Source organism: Centrocercus urophasianus, unplaced genomic scaffold, assembly GCF_019232065.1.
Source record: "Centrocercus urophasianus isolate 14NV4802_14NV808 unplaced genomic scaffold, USGS_Curo_1.0 seq_12, whole genome shotgun sequence".
NCBI lineage: Eukaryota > Metazoa > Chordata > Aves > Galliformes > Phasianidae > Centrocercus > Centrocercus urophasianus.
The window spans coordinates 47,260,847-47,281,201 of NW_024884364.1; the positions used below are offsets into that span (position 1 = coordinate 47,260,847).

Here is a 20,355-nt window from a genome sequence, read left to right on the forward strand (position 1 = left end):
TCCTCCTCCTGATCAGGGGACCTGTAGTACACACTCACATAGTGTCAGCCATACCAGCCCGCCCCTTAATTCTCATCCACAAGCTCTCCATTGCTACACCACTCTCTCCCAGGTGGAGTTCAGTACATTCTAGCTGCTCTCTTACATAAAGAACAACTCCACCACTCCGCCTCGCCGGCTGATCTTTCCTAACAAGCACATAGCCCTCCATGACAACACTCCAGTCATGTGAGCTGTCCTACCACGTCTCCGTGATTGCAATGAGATCGTAGCCGTGCAACCGCATGCAGATCTCCAATGTTGTTACATGTTGTTACCATGAGACAAATGCAGTAGAGGGGTGGTCTGACACAGTGGCATCTGACATGGAAGTGCGAATGAAGTAATACTGTGTCACTGAATTCCTCCAGGTGGAAAAAATGGCACCCAGTGACATTCATCGACACTTGCTGAACTCTTATGGAGACCACCCAGTGGATGTGAGCGCAGTGAAGCAGTGGGTGGTGCATTTCAATGGAGGAGACAGCAACAGTGGGTCACTTCCAATGGTGCAGGTTGTTATGAGCATGGCATGTAGGGTTTTGTACTTCACTGGGGAAAAAACATGGCTCATGGTCATTACTACGCTCAAAAAGAGTGTTTTCTTGCTGAGAATTTGCTCTATCAGTGTTGATGTGCTCTTTATATCTGTTGTAGTTTCCATGGAAATAAATAGGACACATTGTACAGTTGCAAGATAGGAATTTTGTCTTTTCTGAAATGAACGAGTGTGATGAAAATAGCTCCCTTTTCATTTAAGAGAATTTCTCTAATTTCCACTGGGAATGTTGATTTGTCTGAGCCTTGGAGCTGCTAACAACTCAAATCTGGATGCAGTGATCTGCAATTTCATTAGTCAACTCAATAGAAATCATATCATTTTTGTTCTGTTTCAGAATCAGAGTATGAGACAGCTGTTTGAAATTATCTAGTAGACTTAATTGCATATCTGTCTTTAATCAGTTCTAACTCAAGCAGCTTCATGGATTTAAAGTAGCTAAGTTTTTCCCAGATGGGAATGTGTACTTTGTCGTTATTGAAATACAGTTCAGTTAAGCTCTTTGGCAGATTTTCAAATGCCCTCAGAGAGATATGTAAAAAAGATGTTATAAGAAGAGTTCTAACCTACATAATCCTATATAATTTGTTTCCATTTCATCATATAATAAAAATATACCTTTCCCTGAAGCCTCATTTCGGAAGGGAAGAACTTCCTAGTTAAAATGCTAATGGTGGAGAGATCTCATTCAAGTTTAAATGAGAAATCTTTAATTCAGGAATGTTTTCAATAAATATGCCAAATCTACCACTAAAATATAAAATTTGTAATAGCTGAAGTCTGTTACCTTGAGATTATGCACCTTTTTAAATGCAAAATAACTGGCGTGTTCAATTTGTTAAGAGATGCAAATATCACAGATTAGGTGAAAGATTAATTCAGTGTTGTTGAAAACCTCACCACAGTATTTGAAGAAAAAATCAAACAAGCTACACCCTTAAGAAATTTAAACTCTTTTATATGAAAATATAAGAAAATATTTTTTTACTCAAATCCAAGATACTTTGGTATTGTTTATGGTGTTGATTATCTGAATAGTACATATGCTCTTTTTATCCATCAAATTATGTTAGTGATGCTTGTGACTCGAGTTTCTGTATCAACTGAGAGTAATCATTTATACTTTTTTTCTCATGCTGTTAAGAAAAATACTATTTCCCCTTGATTGTGGAAATATATGGTTATTCTTTCAAGAATAGGTTTGCAAGATTATCTAATTCCTTGTATACATGTCTGTCAGTTTTTCTAATGAAGTTTGTCCTTGACCAAGATCAAGGACATTTACTTTTTTTAAGGATAAATTGAGGTTTGCATATGCTTTGTTTAGCTCTTTGAAAATGCCCTTTAAGCACATAATTGTTTCAATCGTAAGTTCATATGCTGCAATGATATCAGGATTAACAAGTGCTGAGAAAGCTTTAGATAATGGTATTACATTTGCTTCTGGTAATTGAAAGATAAATCCTCTTCCACAAGAGTGCATGAACTCTGTATGAGCTCTCCGAAGGCTATCACCCATGTGTAGTAATCACCCACAGAAGGGACATTTTTACAGCTCTGCCAATTCTGAAAGCAGATGGCAGGAATTTGGGGAAATGTAATGCTAGTCAAAACTGAGATCTTTGTTAAGGATGCATTTGAATGGGCTTCCAGAGCTATGTTCACATGGAAAAGTAGCGTGGAGGTATTAAGACTTAGATAAGTGCTACAGAAATATGGGTAAGTAGTATGGCATCCATGTCAGGTTACAGTGAGACAGTGTCTGCAAGGTCATGTTAGTGAGAGTGAGAAAGTCCCATACAGCGTGGGAAGAGATCTTCCAGAGCTGACACCAAAGCACCAGTTTTCTTCCCCTCCCATCTCCTTCAATTTTGTTGTGCTCAGAAACAGTTCTTATACACATATCACTGCTTGACACAAACCTCAACCATGTAACAGCAGGTGGAGGATCTCTGGGTAGCATCCTCAGCAACAATTGAATTTCAGATACCTTTTCTTTAACAATTTTAAAGTTGATAAAATTGCCTTTGATGTACAAAAAGGCTGGAGACCTTTCTTAGTGCATTCTTTAGGTTTAACATATCAATTCCAGTCCAATGTAAAAATCAGAAAGTTCTAAAAGTTGTCAAAATACACTTGAGTAATCCCTTAAACTGTCATGATTTTAGGATACTTTATTCCTTTAGTTCTTCCAAGCCTCGCTTAAACTCAAAGCTCAGTGATGTTGTTTTTCACATACTAAAATAAGGAATTACAGCAGTGCAGATGAAGCTGTGTACCCATCATCTGTATTAAAATGGCCAATGTGAATATAGATTGTATTCTGGTCATCGTCTTGTGGGCAAACACCTCCACATGAATAAAACACGTAGGGAACATTTGCATGAGCTACTGCAAGTCTTGAAAGACTCTCCAGTAAGATAAGAAGTAGCCTGAAGGAAAAGCTTTTATGATGAAAAATGTTATGAAGTCACTATGTTAATGTAACTACTATACTAGTTGCTACATAATTCAAAAATTGTTTACATTTACAACAGATGTAGAAATAAGCTTGAAATACAGTTCAATTTGCTAGGATGGCTCTTCCTACCCTACACTGCAAGGCACAATAACACAAATTAAAAATAACCTAAAGCATTTTGATGATGAATAGAAAAAAAAATTAAATATGGATTCATGCTGAAGGAGATAACCATTTATTTGTAGAAATGACAAATAAACGGTGGTAATAAGTTCAGTGGTGCAATGAACTGAACGAGAAATGCCTGTGGATTTGCAACTTAAGCACGTTTCTTCTTCATCCTTTTAAAATGATATGAAGTTTATTCCTGGATATACTTTGATTTTGTGCAATATGCAATATGCAAAATCATATGGAATATGATTTTATTTAATGCATAGGTATATGGATGCATATGAAATATCTCAAAGTGAATAGCTGCCATGAGAAATTTTATCATCTAAAATGAGGATAAAGCATAATGCAGAATATAGGCATTTGAGATTAATGTTGAGTCCATTTGTTTGCTCTGCAGAAAGAGTTCCCATGAAACAAGAAGTGGAAAGAAGATAAAGGAGAAGCTCAATAAAAAGTGTAAAGAAAAATAAGAAGTAGAATCAGTATGTTCACTTGCTGGGTGGGCAGGCACATGATGATCAGCAGGCAGGGGAATGTGGGGATTCATTGAGAACTAACCATCTCATGATGGTTTTCTCTAGAACAGAAATACACCAGATTCAAATTCTGATCATGCTGTAGTTTGTATTGTTTCATTCTACCACCATAAAATTTCTATTCAGCTATAGTATAAGAAATTTTTCAGACCTGTCCATGAAAAATAACTACAATATTGCTGAGACACAAGAGCTACTCTGTTCTGCTGTGTTTTTGGCGATGTATTATGATCCATTATGATCAACTTTGATGTCAGAGGGAAATTCTTTACAGAGAGAGTGATAAGGCACTGGAACAGGCTGCCCAGAGAATCTGTGGATGCCCCAACACTGGAAGTGTTCAAGGCCAGGCTGGATGGGGCTCTGGGCAGCCTGGTCTAGTATTAAATCTGGAGGTTGGTGGCTCTGCCTGTGGCAGGGGGGTTGGAACTTGATGATCCTTGGGGTCTCTTCCAATCCAAGACATTCTATGTTTCTTCATTAGGGAAGAAGAGAAAAAGAGAGTGCAAGAAGTTACCAGAAATTTAGGAATTTATGAACAAAAGTTAATGTAATTTTAAACTTAAGATACATACATACATATATATATATATATATATAATAACCAATAGCCATGATATACCAATATATATATACCATATAACTTTGATAACCAATGTATCATAGTTAAAAAACACATAGAAGATTTGGAAATGAGTGTGAGCTTACATGGGATCTGGATACATTTATCTTTCATTCAGAAGTTCTTTGTGTCTGCAGAATTCCATAGTCTCTGCTCATCCTTCTTAGGCTTACTTTCTTAAGTAGAAAGTCTGAGAAAACAGCTGAGTCTGGCGGCCTAAAACATAACTTTTGGTATTCCCAAGGAAAGAACTTTAAGGAGCACCTAGGAGTCCACAGCAGATGGTGGCAGTCTAGTTCTTTCTGGAATTGCTGCCTGTGGCAAGAGCTGGTCTGGGGCTCCCCAGGCTCCCTCCTAGCTTTGTCATGCAAGCCAGCTGCCTCCATCTAAAGCAAGCTGAGCATCTCTTCTTTTACCTCTCTGCTCATTGTGGCACTTGCTAGTTCAAATGTCTTCCCATGAGAGACTGAAAAAGAGAAGCTTTATTTTTTCTTGTTCGAAAAGCAGAGCTGATTTATTCAAGAGAGAGAAAATGAGGAATTGATTTGATCATAACTCAGGGATAAAAAATGGGGGAAAATGTCTATAAGGAGGGCATTCTCCAGTCTACTAGATGAAGGGATAAAAGGGGGTCTGAAAGATGAGACTAGAGAAATACAGAAGAGAAATAGTGTTTGTATTTCTTTTTTTCAAAATGATGAGAAGGCATTAATGATGGCATAACCAAATACAATTTAAGGTCTTTAGAGTGTACTCATCTTGGATAACATACTGTAATATAGGAAGTCTCACAGTGAACAATAGATAAGTTATGCTGATAAGTAATGAATATATTTCCATAGTAGATAATGCAGTAGTTGTATTAGATTTGAATGAAATATACAGTTGCAAAAGAAGCTTAGTGATTAAAAATAAATGTATAAATATCTGTAAGAAACAGATGACAAAAAAGCCCTCTGTTCTCTCTATGTATTTCTGTCACTCACTGCATGTAAAATTACTAATACAAGAAAATATTTGAGAACTGTTCCAGTCTTAGACCATCAGTTCATTTTTGTTCCTGACAATAGAATGTTACTTTGAGAAAATGTGTATGTTTTGCACTGTTAGGTTCTTCTTTCTTTAGAATTATTTATGTATTTAGCATGATTTATGGGGTTTGTGTACTGGATATTTTTCCTACAAATACATAAACCGCATTCTTTCTGTGAAATTTGTTGATGGATTATTCAAAATAGTTGAAATTGACTTAATATGACATCAAAAATTACATTTTTTTCTTTATAGCTGAAGGTGTTTTGAATATACGTGTATATGTACATGTATGTGTACATATACTTACATAACTGCTATCGGATTAATGTCTTTGCTTGAAGGTCAAGAATCTTGGAAGGCCTGGATTTCACCTCAGAACAGGATTTTGTTCGCAGAATTTCAGCCACAGGAAGAAGAAGTAAACTTCAGTTTAGGAAGGAGTATGTCTTCAGTTTGTGTTTGCAACTTGTTTGTCCAATAGAGCAAGGCTTACTAAAATCCTTTTTTGGAAGTTGCTGCTTTTGCATCACAAACGTGAGTTCAGAATAAATAAATGAGCACAGCTTAGTGACCGTGTTTCTACCAGCCCTCAAAATATGTTCCAAGATAACTGGAGAATTAAGTTATAAGATTTTATTATGAGTGGGATGGAGCATTGAGCTGCAACGTTCAAAAGTATAGTCTTGTCTGAATATAGTTCTTCCACATAGACCTGTGGATCTCAAATATTCTAAGTAAGTGATGAGTGAGAATAATCTGTGAACAAGAAAACAAGAATATAAGGTAAAAATTCACTTGCTTTAACTTTCAGGATTTTTTACTTCATACACAGAGAGCAATTTCAAAGAAAGCCTGATTGACTGAAAGCCTCTCTTTGATTGAAAGTTGAACATGATGAGGAAAAACACAAAACTGGGAATGTGTTTTTAAGCAACACCTACTTCTGGAACCTCTCATTCTTGTGAAATCATTTAAAAAATATTAATTGTGTTAGGTTTGCAGATATCACTGTGTGGAGTACAGCACAGATAAACTCAGTAGCTAAGGTAGTGAAAATGAACATAGCTTTTAAAAAGAAAGAAAATGTTCAGAAAAAAAAATAATAATGGAAACCTAAAAACTTCAGTTGTGCAAACTTACTTCAGTTTCTATGATCATATAAATCCATTGTTAATCCTTTTGTCATACCGTTGCTAGGAAGAGCCTGAAACATTATTTCCTTAAATATTCCTGAGTGAGTTTGCACTGGCAAAGATGATTTTTATTTTGTGTATGTTTCCTTTAAAACAGCACAGTTACCTAGGTCTGCTTTTGCTCAAAACTCTGCTGTTAGCAGTATGCCTCAGTAACAATAAAGGAAGGAAAGAAAAGACCAAATCAATAAGGCCACAGGTTTATATCATTGGTTATTCTAGTATCACATCTTCAGCTGCATATGTTGAACAAAAATACTCTCTCACCAAAACAAAACAAAAAACATTTTTATGTAACTTAGCAGGACTTTCATCTACCTCAGCACAACCTCAATAATCTGTACACCCAAATTATAAGTTTCTCTCTGTGAGTACATTTGATTCTCAGCTTAGCTATATTTCTAATAATTCCATGTACAAGTGAATGTGCTCAATAACAAGCAACACATTCAGTTTGCTTTTACAGGTTGGATGGCTAAATTCACTTTTCCAGTTTCACCAGCAGCAAATGCACAATGTAGAAGTGGTTTGACTTCTCTGTACCTTAATTTTCCCATTTATACTGTGGAGATAACGATGGATGAATGTGTATGTCCTTTGCATTTAGACAGACAATTTATCTTCCCAAATTAGGAGGCTAACTTCCACACACAATCGATGATGATGAGTTACAACAGAGGCAAGTGGGAAGAATTATAACCTGAATGACCTAATTATCTTGTTCAGAGTAAATGAGAGCTTATTTCCATAGTTAGGTACCTTCAGATCAACATTTAGGAGAAGAAGAGGCAAACGGTATTCAGAAGACAAAAAATTTTTGCTGTTTTTGATACCCATTACCCAAATGTGAGATCTACTACAGAACAAGGTTTCCTGATCTTTACAGGGTCTTTTAAAGATTCTAAAGTTCATTTGCAAGATATCATGTTTCCTACAAAGTACTCCAACTTCATATCATCTCAACAAGGACGTAAGATAATGCTATGTGGAAATTAGACCTGTTTTGACTTCCAGAGGTCCTTTCCAATGTAAATCATTCTCATAGAGAGTCAACTTTAAATTCCTCATATGTGAAGCAAAGTACATATTCATATAAAACTATAATAGAATCACAGAATCATTATAGTTGGAAAAGACCTCTAACATCATCTAGTCCAACCATCCACTCACCACAGATATTGCCCACTAAACCACATCCCTAAGTACTTCCTCTACCCTTTCCTTGAACATCTTCAGGGACAGTGATTCCACCACCTCTGTGGGCAGCCTGTTTCAATGCATTGCCATTGTTTCAAAGAAATTCTTTACAATACCCAATCTGAATTTTGCCTGGTACAGCTTGCAGCTATTCCCTCTAGTGTTATCACTGCTATCTGGCAGAAGAGGCCAACACCCATCTTGCTACAACCTTCTTTCTGGTATTTGTAAACAGCAATAAGGTCTCCCCTGAGCCTCCTCTTCTCCAGACTGAAGAATCCCAGTTCCCTCAGCCACTCTCCATAAGACTTGCGCTCCAGACTCTTCACAGCTTTGTTCCCCTTCTCTGAATACGCTACAGGGCCTCAATATTTTTCTTGTAATGAGGGGCCTAACACTGAATGCAGTACATGAGGTGCAGCCTCACCAGAGCTGGGAACAGAAAGACAATCATCTCCAAGCTCCTGCTGACTGCACTATTTCTGATACAAGTTAGGATGCCATTAGCCTTCTTGACCACCTGGGCACGCTGCTGGCTCAGGTTCAGCTGAGTGTTGACCAACGTCCTTGGATTCTTTTCCTCCACACAGCTTTCCAGCCATCCTTCCCCAAGCCTGTAGCACTGCCTGGGGTTCTGGTGCAAGATCCGATGCTTGGCCTTGTTAAACTTAATCACTTTGCTCCGCCCATTGATCTAGTCTGTCCAGATACTTCTGTAAGGTCTTCCTACCCCAGGCAGATCAATACTTTTACTCAACTTGGTGTTGTCTGCATTTTTTACTGAGATTGCACTCAATTCTCTCATCCAAATAATCAATAAAGATCTTAAACAGAATGGGTCCCAATATCAACCTCTGAGGAACAACACTCACTACCAGTCACCAGCTGGATTTAAACCAGTTCATCACCACTTTCTCAGTGCTACATGCGTAGCCAGTTTTTACTGAATTTCATTTAGTTTTCATTGTTCTTCTTGTGCCACAATAACAATATCACCATATCTATAAATACTGCATTTTTCTGCTGATCGTACAAGAATTGTAAAAACGTGATCTATTTGCCAACATCCCTTCTCTTCTTCCTGCTTCTCCCTAGTCCATGTGTAGTTGTTTTAGGCCATGTAGTCTAAATACCAAGTGTAGTCATTATCTAGTATAATCTTGCTAATGAAACAGAAGACTGACAAAGAACAGTTTTGGTTAACACATTTGCTGTTTATAGTATTTCTGATATTTTTCTGTCCACGTGATATTGAGGACCAGCTTGGCACTGGCTGCATATGTAAATCTGGAGCAAGATGATGACTCATGTAACTGAAGGCACCTGCAGCGTAGTGGCTTACATCTGACATAGTCACCTTAGGAACACCTCATGGCTAATGGGGAGAAATCCTACTTTTGGTGTGGAATTACTTTGACTCACCTTAATCCTCTGAGTTAGGATAAGTGATATTTGTCAAATGCCTCTATCTCACCTCTGAAAGGAGAATGAACTTTAGATATGTTAATGCAGCTGTAGACGTCCACCTTTAGGTTAGCCAAGTATCCTTATGCTCTTCTTCCTCATTGACTTCACACCAGTTCACAAGATATACCACTATAAAACCATGTGAAACTGGAATAGAAAACCTCTCACTCTAAAGTGCTGTATAAGTTCAGACACTCTTACACTAACCACTCAAGCAATACCCAAAGTCAAAAATGAGTAGTTTGAATCTGCCAAAAAACTTCCATTTCTTGGTGCCCCCTTATAATAAAAGATTCCAGAAGGGATGAAGGGCATGCTTATTTAATAAATGCATTCACTAAAATCCTAGCTAATACTAAATTCAATTATTTTTCCAATTAGAGACTTAGATTGTGCCTACACTCACTGAAAAGTTGCTAGCTGCCATTCATGAAATGACTTCAAAAACAATCAATCAATCAAACAACAATAAAACAAAGAAATATCAGAACAAATTCAGCTGTCCTCTGACTACAGGAATAATCTTTAGCCTGAAAAATATGCAAAGTCCTGGACAATAGGTGGCCTCCTCTGAATATATCCTGAAGCATTTTAAGAGAAGGATGTAGGCCTGTTTCAGCTAATTAGAATCATAGAAACATAGAATCACTCAGGTTGGAAAAGACTTTAAAGACCCATCAAGTCTAACCACGACCTAACCATATGACCCTAGTTGTAACAACCCTCCACTAAATCATGTCCCTGAGCACCACATCCAAATGGTTTTTAAACACATCCAGGGATGGTGACTCAACCATCTCCCTGGGGAGCCTATTCCTGTGCTTAACAACCCTTTCTGTAAAGAAGTTTTTCCTGATATCCAACCTAAACTTATCCTGGCGCCATAATAATAAGCCATAATACATCCTCTCCAAAGTGCCACAGAACACAGAAATAGAATGAGGGACACAGAAATTATTATTTTAGATTAAGATAGAAAGAGAGATAGAAATTGGTGTTTCAGTCTTTCTCATTCTCTCCTTATTCCCCTGACTACGTGTTTATTTGCAGGGGAAAAGCACAGGTATTGCAAAGTGCTTTGCCACATGAAAGTGGCAGTGGGATCTATTCTCTGTAATGAAGGCTCTGTCTGAGAGCACTAGCCCTAACACTGAGAAGTGCCATGTCAGTAGATAGCTTGATTTCCACTTCAGATCACAGCACAGTTCAACATCTCTCTCTGATACTCCCAAAAGGGTTCATGCTGCATTATTGGCCTCTCTGTGCTCTTGCACTACAGCATGAATAAGTCCCTTGCCACACCACAAGATCAGAATTTTGTATATATACCCATTGCCACTCATTGCATACCCATCCTTTGGTCAGTTATCAGTACAAGAGTAGAAAATACTTCTCTCAACCTCAGGTATGCCAAGCGATTTTATGCCCTGGCACTATCCACTCAGGCTGAAAAAGAGAAAACTGCTCTGGACAGAAGTGCTTTGGGGAGAAAGGGAGACACAGCATAGCAGTAACTGAAGGACAGAAGTTCTTAATTTAGCATTCCCTTATGAAGAGAGTTGCATTAGATCTCATGTTATTCTATTTGCAGACACAGATTGTTTAGGCTTACTAACACAATCCTTACAAGGTATTACTTAAAATATAACCATAAAGCACCCACTCTGTTAACTACGCCGTCCTCTTTCTCATGCTTCAGATATTCATCAATAAAACTGGTGTGACAAACTGGGGGAAAAATAACCCTCTTATTTTCTGTAACATTATGTGAAGTGTGGTTTTTTGTTTTGCTTTTTTTGTGTGTGTTTGTGTTCTTGTGCGCCTGGTTGCCTAGAACTAAATCAAAAAGGAGTTGTTCAAGGAAAGGACTGGGCAGAAATGTAGGTGAATAAGTGCAGGAGGCAGCCAAGTAGGTTCTAAGCAGCAGTAAGGCTTTGAGAGAGATGACAGAAGCTGTCCAAAGTGTATTGTAGACAGAAGTGCAAGGAAACACACATAAGTTTAAACTGTCATTGAAAAATCTCCAGCTGAATTACTTTCATGTGCTTGTATAGGATGCTCTATGAACTAAAGCAGGGAGCAGGCTCAAATATTTATTTTCCTGAACAGTGTTTCTTTTCCTCTTTAGGATACGTCTAAAGTCAAACCCATTCCCAGTTCACACTTTCAACAGCTGCTGTGAGAAATAGACCTGCCGGGAGAACAAGGAGGTAAAGGAAGTTTGAAGATGCTCTGGAGCAACAACAATATGTCTAAAGAAACAATCAGGTGGGTGCTATTCTTTTGCAACTTGGTCTTACATGTTTTGTACTTTGACTGTGTTTTGTTCTGGAGAAAGTCTGGGCAGCCAGAGGCAAACAAATCAGTCATTTAAGCATGGTCCCATGTAGCCATTGTTTTTTGCTACTCTTTCCATCTCTCTCAACTTCTTTTTTTCCTACCTTTCTTTCCTTCTTTCTTTCTTTCTCTTCTCTCCTTTTCTCTGTTTTCTTTCTTTCTTTTTTTTTTTTTCCTTCCCTCTCAGTCTATCTGCTTGCTGTCCTGCCTTTCTTTTTCACTCCCATGTGCCAGCTCCATGCAAAGACTCCCTTTACGTTGTAATTCCTCCTGATCCACAGCTTGCAAGCTCTTCTGACTTGTTTCTCTTCTCTCACACTTTCCCATTTTGGTACATGCAAGTTCTTCAAAATCTTTTCTGATTTACAACCTTTGTGACAATGCAGCAGTGGGAAATGGGAGATCTCCCATACCTCATCCAAGCTTCTGCCATAAGTTCCACCAGCATATCATCTCCCCAGTGGCTAGCGCTGTTGCCCCGTCAAGCAGAACTGGTAGGCTCAGCAGATGGAAGCCTGAGTTGCAGAGTTAATCATGCATACATTTCCCCAACTCCTAAACATGAAATTCACCTAAAGTATTTTCTGAAATCAACATTTTGTGTTTTTTCCCATTTTCACAAATACACACAAATGCATTAACAATATTTTTCTATTAAAATTACATTTACTCCAACAGTGATCCAAACAGCAGCAATCTCAAGCATGACTGAACTCCTCATAGCATCTTGGGAACTAGATTGAGCTGATCAATTGTCTCACTCACACTTGACCCAGCCAGGTGATGTCAGATGTTCTCCAATGAACTGAAACAGGGAGTGGTGACTCTGTTGCATCTTCTCTTGCTGCAAATGTTAAATGAGGTGTGCATCAGCTAAGCATCTGTGCTGGCAACAGTTTATATTTAATGTTGTCATAGCGAAACAATTGAATTAGTATCTTTGGAACAGATTGTGCATTTCATTTTTGAGAATCATATCACAATTACATTTATCCTCTCCACTTTCACATTTTCTCTATAGCAAGTTCAGTATCTTTTCCTCACCACACACAGTAACAGTATTTTACAGGGAGCAGTAAAGCTAAACAGTCTCCTGGAGAAGTTTGTTGTAAGCCAGGGTGTTGTTCACAGCTATGGCATTTTTCAGACACTGCCAGAAGTAAGGCTGAGATCGAGGGTTAGTTGGCCATTCCAGAACAGAACTTCTGCACAGCCTCTTCCTCAGCCGAACATATCGGGACTTCTGTAATACTTTCTCAAGAAATATCAAGATAATCACATCAATTTTTTCATCTAGAAGTCGTTGGTGGGCCATGTAAAATGTTGTCTTGAAAGTGCCACTTTTAATATACTTGTTGGTCAGCACAAATATGGTCTTTTTGCTCAGTTGAATACTCTGGGAAAGGTTGTCAAAGACTGGCTGTCCTGGAAGCCAGTCTCTTTCTTCCAAGCATAAATTGAACTGTCTGGCTTTTTGATCTTCCAGCTTTTCAACCAATTCTGTCATCACCCATTCATTCACAGCCAGATCAGTATTGTCATAGGCAATAAAAGCATCATAGCAGGCATCTGGTAAAGGTAAACGTCTATAGCCTTTCAACTTGGCAGTGCAGTAATGATAGCTATACCACACATCCCAGAAATAGAGGTGACTCATAACTGCAAACGTTATTAAACTTAGGACAGCTGAAGTTGATAAAGCATACATGATCAAATAGGATGTGTCCAGCTCACAGGTATTCAGATCCAGGAAAACCAAGCTCCTTCCTTTGTGTGCCCCTGGGCCAGCACAGGTCACATCTGTGGCCAGAAGAGGAATTGTCACGTCAGTCTGATTGATCCACCCAACAAACCACACTGCATCACAGTTGCACTTGAAAGGATTGTTGTGCAAAAGCAGCATCCTCAGGTTGTTTATGATATTTTCAGGGAAGCTAGATTTCTTAATTATTTGGATCTTGTTTGAGCTGAGGTCCAAGTATGACAACGTAATGGCACCTCTGAGAAAATATTTGGTTATCCGTGTAATACGATTGTTTCGGAGTATCAGTTCTTGAAGAGTTGAAGTGCAATTGGACAGCTTTCGGGGAACAGTAGTCAGAAGGTTATTGCTGAGGTCCAGAGTTATTAGCCTGGTCAATAAGTAGAGTTTTCCCCAATTGAATGTCTTCAACCTGTTACTGGTTAAGTTCAGTATCTTGAGTTCTGGAGGCATAGCTGAAAAAACATCAGGAGGTAAAAAGCTGAGCATGTTAGAGGAAATATCCAGTTGTTCCAGTTTGGTCAGATTCTTGAAGAATGACAGATATTCAGTCTTTCCATCTGCCCAAAAAATATCTAAACGATTTCCCCGAAATTCTAAAGTTTTAAGAGATTGACTTTCCATCCCCATGCTAATAGAGGTAGAAATCTCATTCTCATTCATCATCAGCTTCTTCAGATAGGCCAAGTTTTTCATAAAACTAAGCACATGACTAACACCTTCTGCCAGAAAGTAATGTTTGTTATTGCTCAGATCTAGAATTTCTAAAAATTTCAGCTCTTTGAAAGCAGTTGAGTATAGCAAATCAATCCTGTTGTTAGAAAAATCCAGATATTTCAATCCAGACAGGTAGCAGAATTCGCTTCCATTTAAAGTTTGACTTATGGCATTACCTGACAAGTTGAGGCATTTGAGGAAACTAAGATCCTGGAAGTCTACAGAGTTAACAAAAAATATGTTGTTTCTGCTTAAATCTAGAGTTTTTCCATAATTCATGCAATCTTCATTGACCGAAGGTTGGTAGGAATCAGCCTCTTTGTCTTTGGACTTGCAACTTCGACCATACTCATCATACCTAAAGTAATGCATCTCTTGTAAAACTTGCCTGCTGTATTGCTCTACTGTAATCCTGGGATCAGAGCAAAATCCATAGAAGTTATTTTCACCTGAAGAAGGAGAAATTTTATTCACTGAGAGATCTATGATTTTGAGAGCTTGGAATTTCTTGAACACTCTTAGGTCAGCAATTTTAATAAAATTAGTCCCAAGATCCAACACTGTCAGATTTCTAAGACCGAGTAATGGGTCTAGATTTCCTTCTCTCAGTTCTTTAAAGACATAACCCTTGATTCTTAGGGTTTCCAGGTTAGAGAGGGAGGAAAATGTCTTAGACAGATTCAAGGATGGAGAATACATCTGCAATTCAAAATTAAAGGACAGATCCAGCTCTACAAGACTGGGGATAAGCTTCAAAAACTGAGCGTCTCCAATCTCCTTTATGAGGAAGTTTTGGGAGAGGTCAAGATCTTTGAGATTCTTGATGTTTTTAAACCAGCTGCTTGGTATACTCCGAAGAGAGTTACTGTGAAGCCTCAAAATTCTTAATTTTTTCAAGGAATAAAAAGCCTTTGAATGAATCTTAATTGAGATATTAGGGCAGGGAGTACAAGGATATGGGGCATTATAGCAACGTGGGCAATTGCCACTGAGATCAAGAATTTCTAGGTTGTGAAGGGTACTTAAATCATGTTCCTGAACCTCTTGAATTCTGTTATTGTAAATATACAATTCTTTTAAAGTTGAAGACAAGTTGGGTGGAATAAAAGTTAAGTTGTTAGACTTCAGGGAGAGTACTGTCAAATTTTTCAGATTCAGAAAGGCTGTTTCTTCAATTTCAAAAGAAACATTGCACGGATTACGGTAGTAACAATTCTGTCCCAGATACAGTAATTCTATATTTCTTAGCCCTGAAAAAGTGTTTTTTTTAATAGAAAAAATTTTGTTTGCTTCCAGACTCAGCAGTCGTAGACTAGCAGGAAGACCCTGGGGTATTTCTGACAGTTGGTTTGCATCCAAATACAATGACTTCAGTCTTGTCAGAGCGGCAAAACTGCCATTCTCAATTGATGGTGGTGTGGTGCACACACTGTCTTTGGGCCCCAGTCTGGGAGGCACGCAGTTGCATCTGAAGTCAATCTCCACAAGGTTTTCAAGCTGAATAAAGGATGCTGGAGAGATATGGGGGATACGGTTAATAGTCAGGGTCAGGTTAGTAGCGTTTCCAGGGATCCCTCTGGGGACTTCCGTGAGGTGACGATCGCTGCAGTCTACTCTCACAGTACCTTCAAAGGCTTCCACATCACAGGGTAAAGTTTTGGGAAACCAATGTCCTGATAGCCGCATTGGAAATAAGAAGAGCAAGACAGTCAGCAGCGCATTTGACATCTTTGCATGACGTACCTAAAAATAAGGAAGTAGGGAGGTATCAATCAAATGCAATGGCAACAAATGTCATAGGACATGTACTGGGGCAAACCAAACACAGGGATAACCTAGGATCTTGTCTCATGCTGGCCAGAAATGGATGTCTAGGAAGGATTCTAAATCTGGGGGAAGGCGTGTATTGACATTTCCTCAGAAGTTTTTTTTCGTTATTATAATTAAATATTGCACTGATAAGACAAATATCACTCTCCAAATAGTGAATCATAAAGAAATTAAGGAATCTGCTAAAAAAAAAAAAACGACAAGGTATGTACTTAAGTCTGTTTATGTGAATTCTCTTTATTTAAGGGTAAGCAATGTTAGATACCCCTCAGAATGCAGCTGTATAATATACATAAACGAGCAAAGTAAATTTTCAGAAGGAATATGGATGTACTTCAATATCCTTTAATAGCAGCTTACATTTTCACTGTCCAATAAGGAGAGAGGGTCCAGGGGGCTTTATGTTAACTGTAGGTCTAAATAGAAAAATAAAAGGTGTTTAAAATTGAGTATGTCTCTTAAAAGTGTTGTAGTAATTCAATACATACAAGGACCTGCTCACTGCATAGACAGTATGGGAAAACACTACTGAGAGTTCCCCTGAACATGTTTTGTATATGACAGATTAACTGGGACTTCCTGTTTTATGCTCTGTTTACGTACAATAGTGTATCCTTTCAGTATCCTTTCAGAAGTGTTTCTTTGTTATTTCAGATAACAACACTAAATCTCCTGTTCATCTATGTATCTGGAGGAGAGCTCTACTGACTAGCGAGGCAGCAAATGGAAGTGAAGCTAGATCAAATCTCTCACAGCACTGCATTTCTGCTCTCTAGATTCAACAACTACATAGAATCACTACAGGGATTCATTCAGTGAGCTTTTGAATACAAGGCCTCAGTATGGATGGAAAAATGCAAAAGTCTAGGGCAGATCCTGAGCTCTCTATTTTTGCACTTGAAAATCATATAGTATTCCTAGTACTAGAAGCCTTTCCTCCACTATGATCTCTTTTCCTTTTCTGAGGAAGAGCTACAGAATCTTCTTCTCTTCAGTGAGTTCACAGAAAATGGAAATTTGGTTAAATATCCAGATTGGTAGCCATTACCCAACATTTTTACAATTACTCAAGGAAAAAGCTGCCCTTGAATTCCAAGGCAATGAGTCATATCTAATTATCTTCAGTTCTTGTGAATCATTAGTTGTATCAAAATAATCTTCATTTGGTATATACTAGTTTACTTTGGAAACTCACCCAGACTGAAGACATGGATCAGATCATTCACCAGTGTCTTCAGTACAGTCTAACAAGTTAACTTTAGAGGAATTTAACTTTTCTAATTTTCTAACATAGACAAGCACTTGAATGAAAATGATGAATAAGAATAATCAGAGCAAGATAGGAGCTAATATGGAGAAGATAAAATACATTTGTTTCCTTTGACTATCCAAAAATTTTTTTGAAGACTTCTTTATTTCTGAATTAATGTAGACAAGAAGGTGGGAGGGAAAAGGAGGGACACTACCATTAAAATTAATCACATAGAAAACTGAGGGTCTGTCTTTCAATGAAAAGAGACAACATTTGGGTACGTTATTGTAAAAATTCTGCCTTATTTCTTTACAAGGAAACACACTGAATTATTTACGTAATGACATTTTACTAGACGAGCAAAAATGCTAAGTAACAGTGCATTTAATTTTATTTACTGGTGCTATTCAACTAAATCCATGCCATGCAGCAAGCCTGGGAAAAAGGATGGCCTTGCCAACCACTGGAATCTGAGTTGAGTGGCTATTTTAAAATAAAAAAGGAAAACCTGCTGCAAACCACAGGTTTGCTGCTGTTGAGGAAAAGTTAGTCGGAATCAAGGTCAAGTTAAGTTTGCTAAGTCAAGTTAAACCCCTCCATCCAAGCTCTAAATTAGGACTTGGACAACATGACATTACTGCCTAGATCATCACCAACTTTCTCTGTGCATTTGTACTCAGATCCTACACTTGGGGACTAAATTCTAGGCACTTATTTGTATTTCTCAATGCTGTGCCATCAGCCTGGAGTGCACTGGTATCTAGGAGTGGGGCCCCTCTGCAGAGCTGCTCAGCCTTCACAGCGTGGAGGGAGTTGCCTGGGTATAGAGGCACTGTACTACTAGAGGCCTGAAGGCAGGTACAATGAATTTGGGACATCAAAGTCTTCAGGAACATCTTTGAAGGTTCCTTCTGGTGTCAAAAAATTGCCTACAGAGACTCGTAAAATGCTCAGATTTTGAATGCAGACCTGCTGCAGAACTTTTAGGAATCCAGGCATTTTTGCAGAGCAAGCCTAGCTTTTACTCTCTTTGAGTTTCATTTCTCTGCAAAACTTGCATCTCCATGTCCCTTTAATGTTAATGTTATTTTGCATGCAAATTGTTGCAGTCTGGTGCTGTGTAACTGTCCACATGCAACACGCCTTGTGCCCAGTACTGTACTAGAGAAAAATAAAGAAGACAGATGAAATTAAAAGAAAAAAGCAATCACAGAATAGGGGTTGGAAGGAACCTCTGCCTGTCAGAGTCCACTCTGCTACTAATGCTGGTTCCCAACATTAGACAATGCTAACTTATACAAAGTTTTTGTACTCAGAAACGTAGTTTAAAAGTACACCTAAGATACGCATGTGAGTTGTCCTTTTCTCTGTGATCTATGTTTTTGTTCATAAGTTCAGAAATACTTCTATTCCAATATTAACTGAGGATATGTACAAATCCAAAACTGAATTCCATCTGATTTGTGGCGTTCTTCAAATATTCAGAAACAGCAGGACTGTAAGTATTCCTTATGCATTTTTAAAGGTGAAAGAGTGAAAGGCCAGAGAGCAATGAGCAACGCAGGAATTACAGCTAGTAGAAAACACTTTACTATACTCTTCCCCTAGTATATTAGTGTAAAATTCTCATTTCCTATCATTATTAAAATTGCAACTTACAGCCACAACAGTGAATTTGGACATCTAAAAGCAGAATTTGAGAATATACTCTTGAAAACCTTTCCCAGCAGTTCCAGCCCAAGAGCACTAACAACTTTAAAATGAAACTTTCACCTACCATTTTCTGTGTGCTGCCACTTCTGAAAGATTTGTCATGAGAAGAAACTGTAAATCAGTGCAGGAAAAAACAGCATAAAAAAGGTCTTCACTGGTTCAGATCCCGTAGAGAGGAGTGGCATAACTCACTCAAGACAACAGCAGCAACCACTGCTTTATTGTTCTTCTCTTCAGCTGAACGGCAGCTTGAGAAATAATTAAACATGAAACAACTGCTGCAATCCACTTCCTCAAATATCTGGCTTTAAAATTAAAACAGCACTACCTCCGTTACTCCTCCGCTCCTCATAAAAATAACTGGGCACTCCTATTTTTTCCATTTTAAACAGATTCCCGCATTGCTCACAAACCCACGTGCTGTTGCGACAACGGGGTTTTTTTGTTGCTGTTTAGTTTTCATCTCATGCTGAAACTTTCTCTGTTGCTTTTGATCATGCTTCTCATTTTAAATTCCGTTGCTTACCTGTCCACACTGTTAGACCTCAAGGAACTATAAAGACTCCAAGATGCCACGGGGAACACCCAAAGGAGTGCAATTGTCAAATACTTGGAATGAGAAAGTGAGGTTAATCAGACAGGAGGGATGTGTTACGCAAGGGCAGCATTCACTTCGGGCAATATAAATTTGCAGTAGCTTGAGTTCCTTCTTTTTTAAGTGCAAGTTCTATGACCACAAGTGAGCCTGATATAAACAGTATTTTAGATTTGGAAGTTCAATCATTTTTTATTATTATTGGAGGTTCATTTCTGCTGCTAACAGCTGTAAGAACAGGCCTTTAACTGAGACCTGCAATCAGCTAAGTCTCTTAAGATGAATCCTTAGTGTAAGAATGTCTACTAAGTGAATGAGACTTGCGGAAAGGGAACCAGAACAAAACAGAAAACCAGAGCAAAAAGTGAGCTTTAACTTACCTTTAGCTCTTCACCTTGTTGTAAAACAAATGTGCTTAACTAATTGTGTCATCGTATGTAGGAGAATGGCAGGGCATAGGCTGGACTGCAACCGTTGACTTTTTCAAGAACCTTGACACGTCTCTGGAGCATTACACTGGAACAGACTTTAAGCATGAGGTGCTTTATGCCCACTAACATGAGCTGCATGTCAGTTTTCTAAGGCACAATGTGCGGCCACCTAACCCAACGACTGTCTATGGCTACTCAGGGCCTTTGAAAACCTCGCCAGCAGTCTGCAGCTTCAAACTTTGATAACTTTGATAGCTGTACCGTCTCACTGGTGTCTCTTTTGGACTAAGACTGATTTAATTTTTCTCATGTTAGGAACTGCCTGTCACTCAGCCAAGAGCATGAGAGTTTCAATTCCGCACAGAGTGAAACTGCAATTTTAGCTGCACACTAACTGAATCGCAAAGTGAGAATGTTGCTATTTTTTCTTTT

General features: G+C 38.3%; 1 protein-coding gene across 2 annotated transcripts; it reads right to left on the bottom strand.

Moving 5' to 3' along the window:
- Positions 1 to 6,047: 6,047 nt before the first annotated feature.
- LOC122155657 (toll-like receptor 7) lies at positions 6,048 to 19,482 on the bottom strand. Of its 2 annotated transcripts, XR_006167286.1 has the most exons (3): positions 18,962 to 19,167; positions 11,881 to 15,845; positions 6,048 to 6,185 (listed from the first exon to the last, which is right to left on the bottom strand). XR_006167286.1 is itself a non-coding variant. In XM_042809711.1 (2 exons), exon 2 carries the CDS (start codon positions 15,828 to 15,830, stop codon positions 12,705 to 12,707), a length of 3,126 nt encoding a protein of 1,041 aa, XP_042665645.1. In that variant the 5' UTR covers positions 15,831 to 15,845; positions 19,424 to 19,482; the 3' UTR covers positions 12,508 to 12,704. The 2 variants fall into 2 exon arrangements, 1 of the variants encoding a protein (XP_042665645.1); XM_042809711.1 differs by lacking the exons at positions 6,048 to 6,185; positions 18,962 to 19,167 and adding an exon at positions 19,424 to 19,482 and having other exon boundaries at positions 12,508 to 15,845.
- Positions 19,483 to 20,355: the final 873 nt, after the last annotated feature.

Bases quoted from the DNA above. Each gene is read 5' to 3' on its own strand.
- LOC122155657 (XM_042809711.1), bottom strand. From the start codon at position 15,830: ATGTCAAATGCGCTGCTGACTGTCTTGCTCTTCTTATTTCCAATGCGG.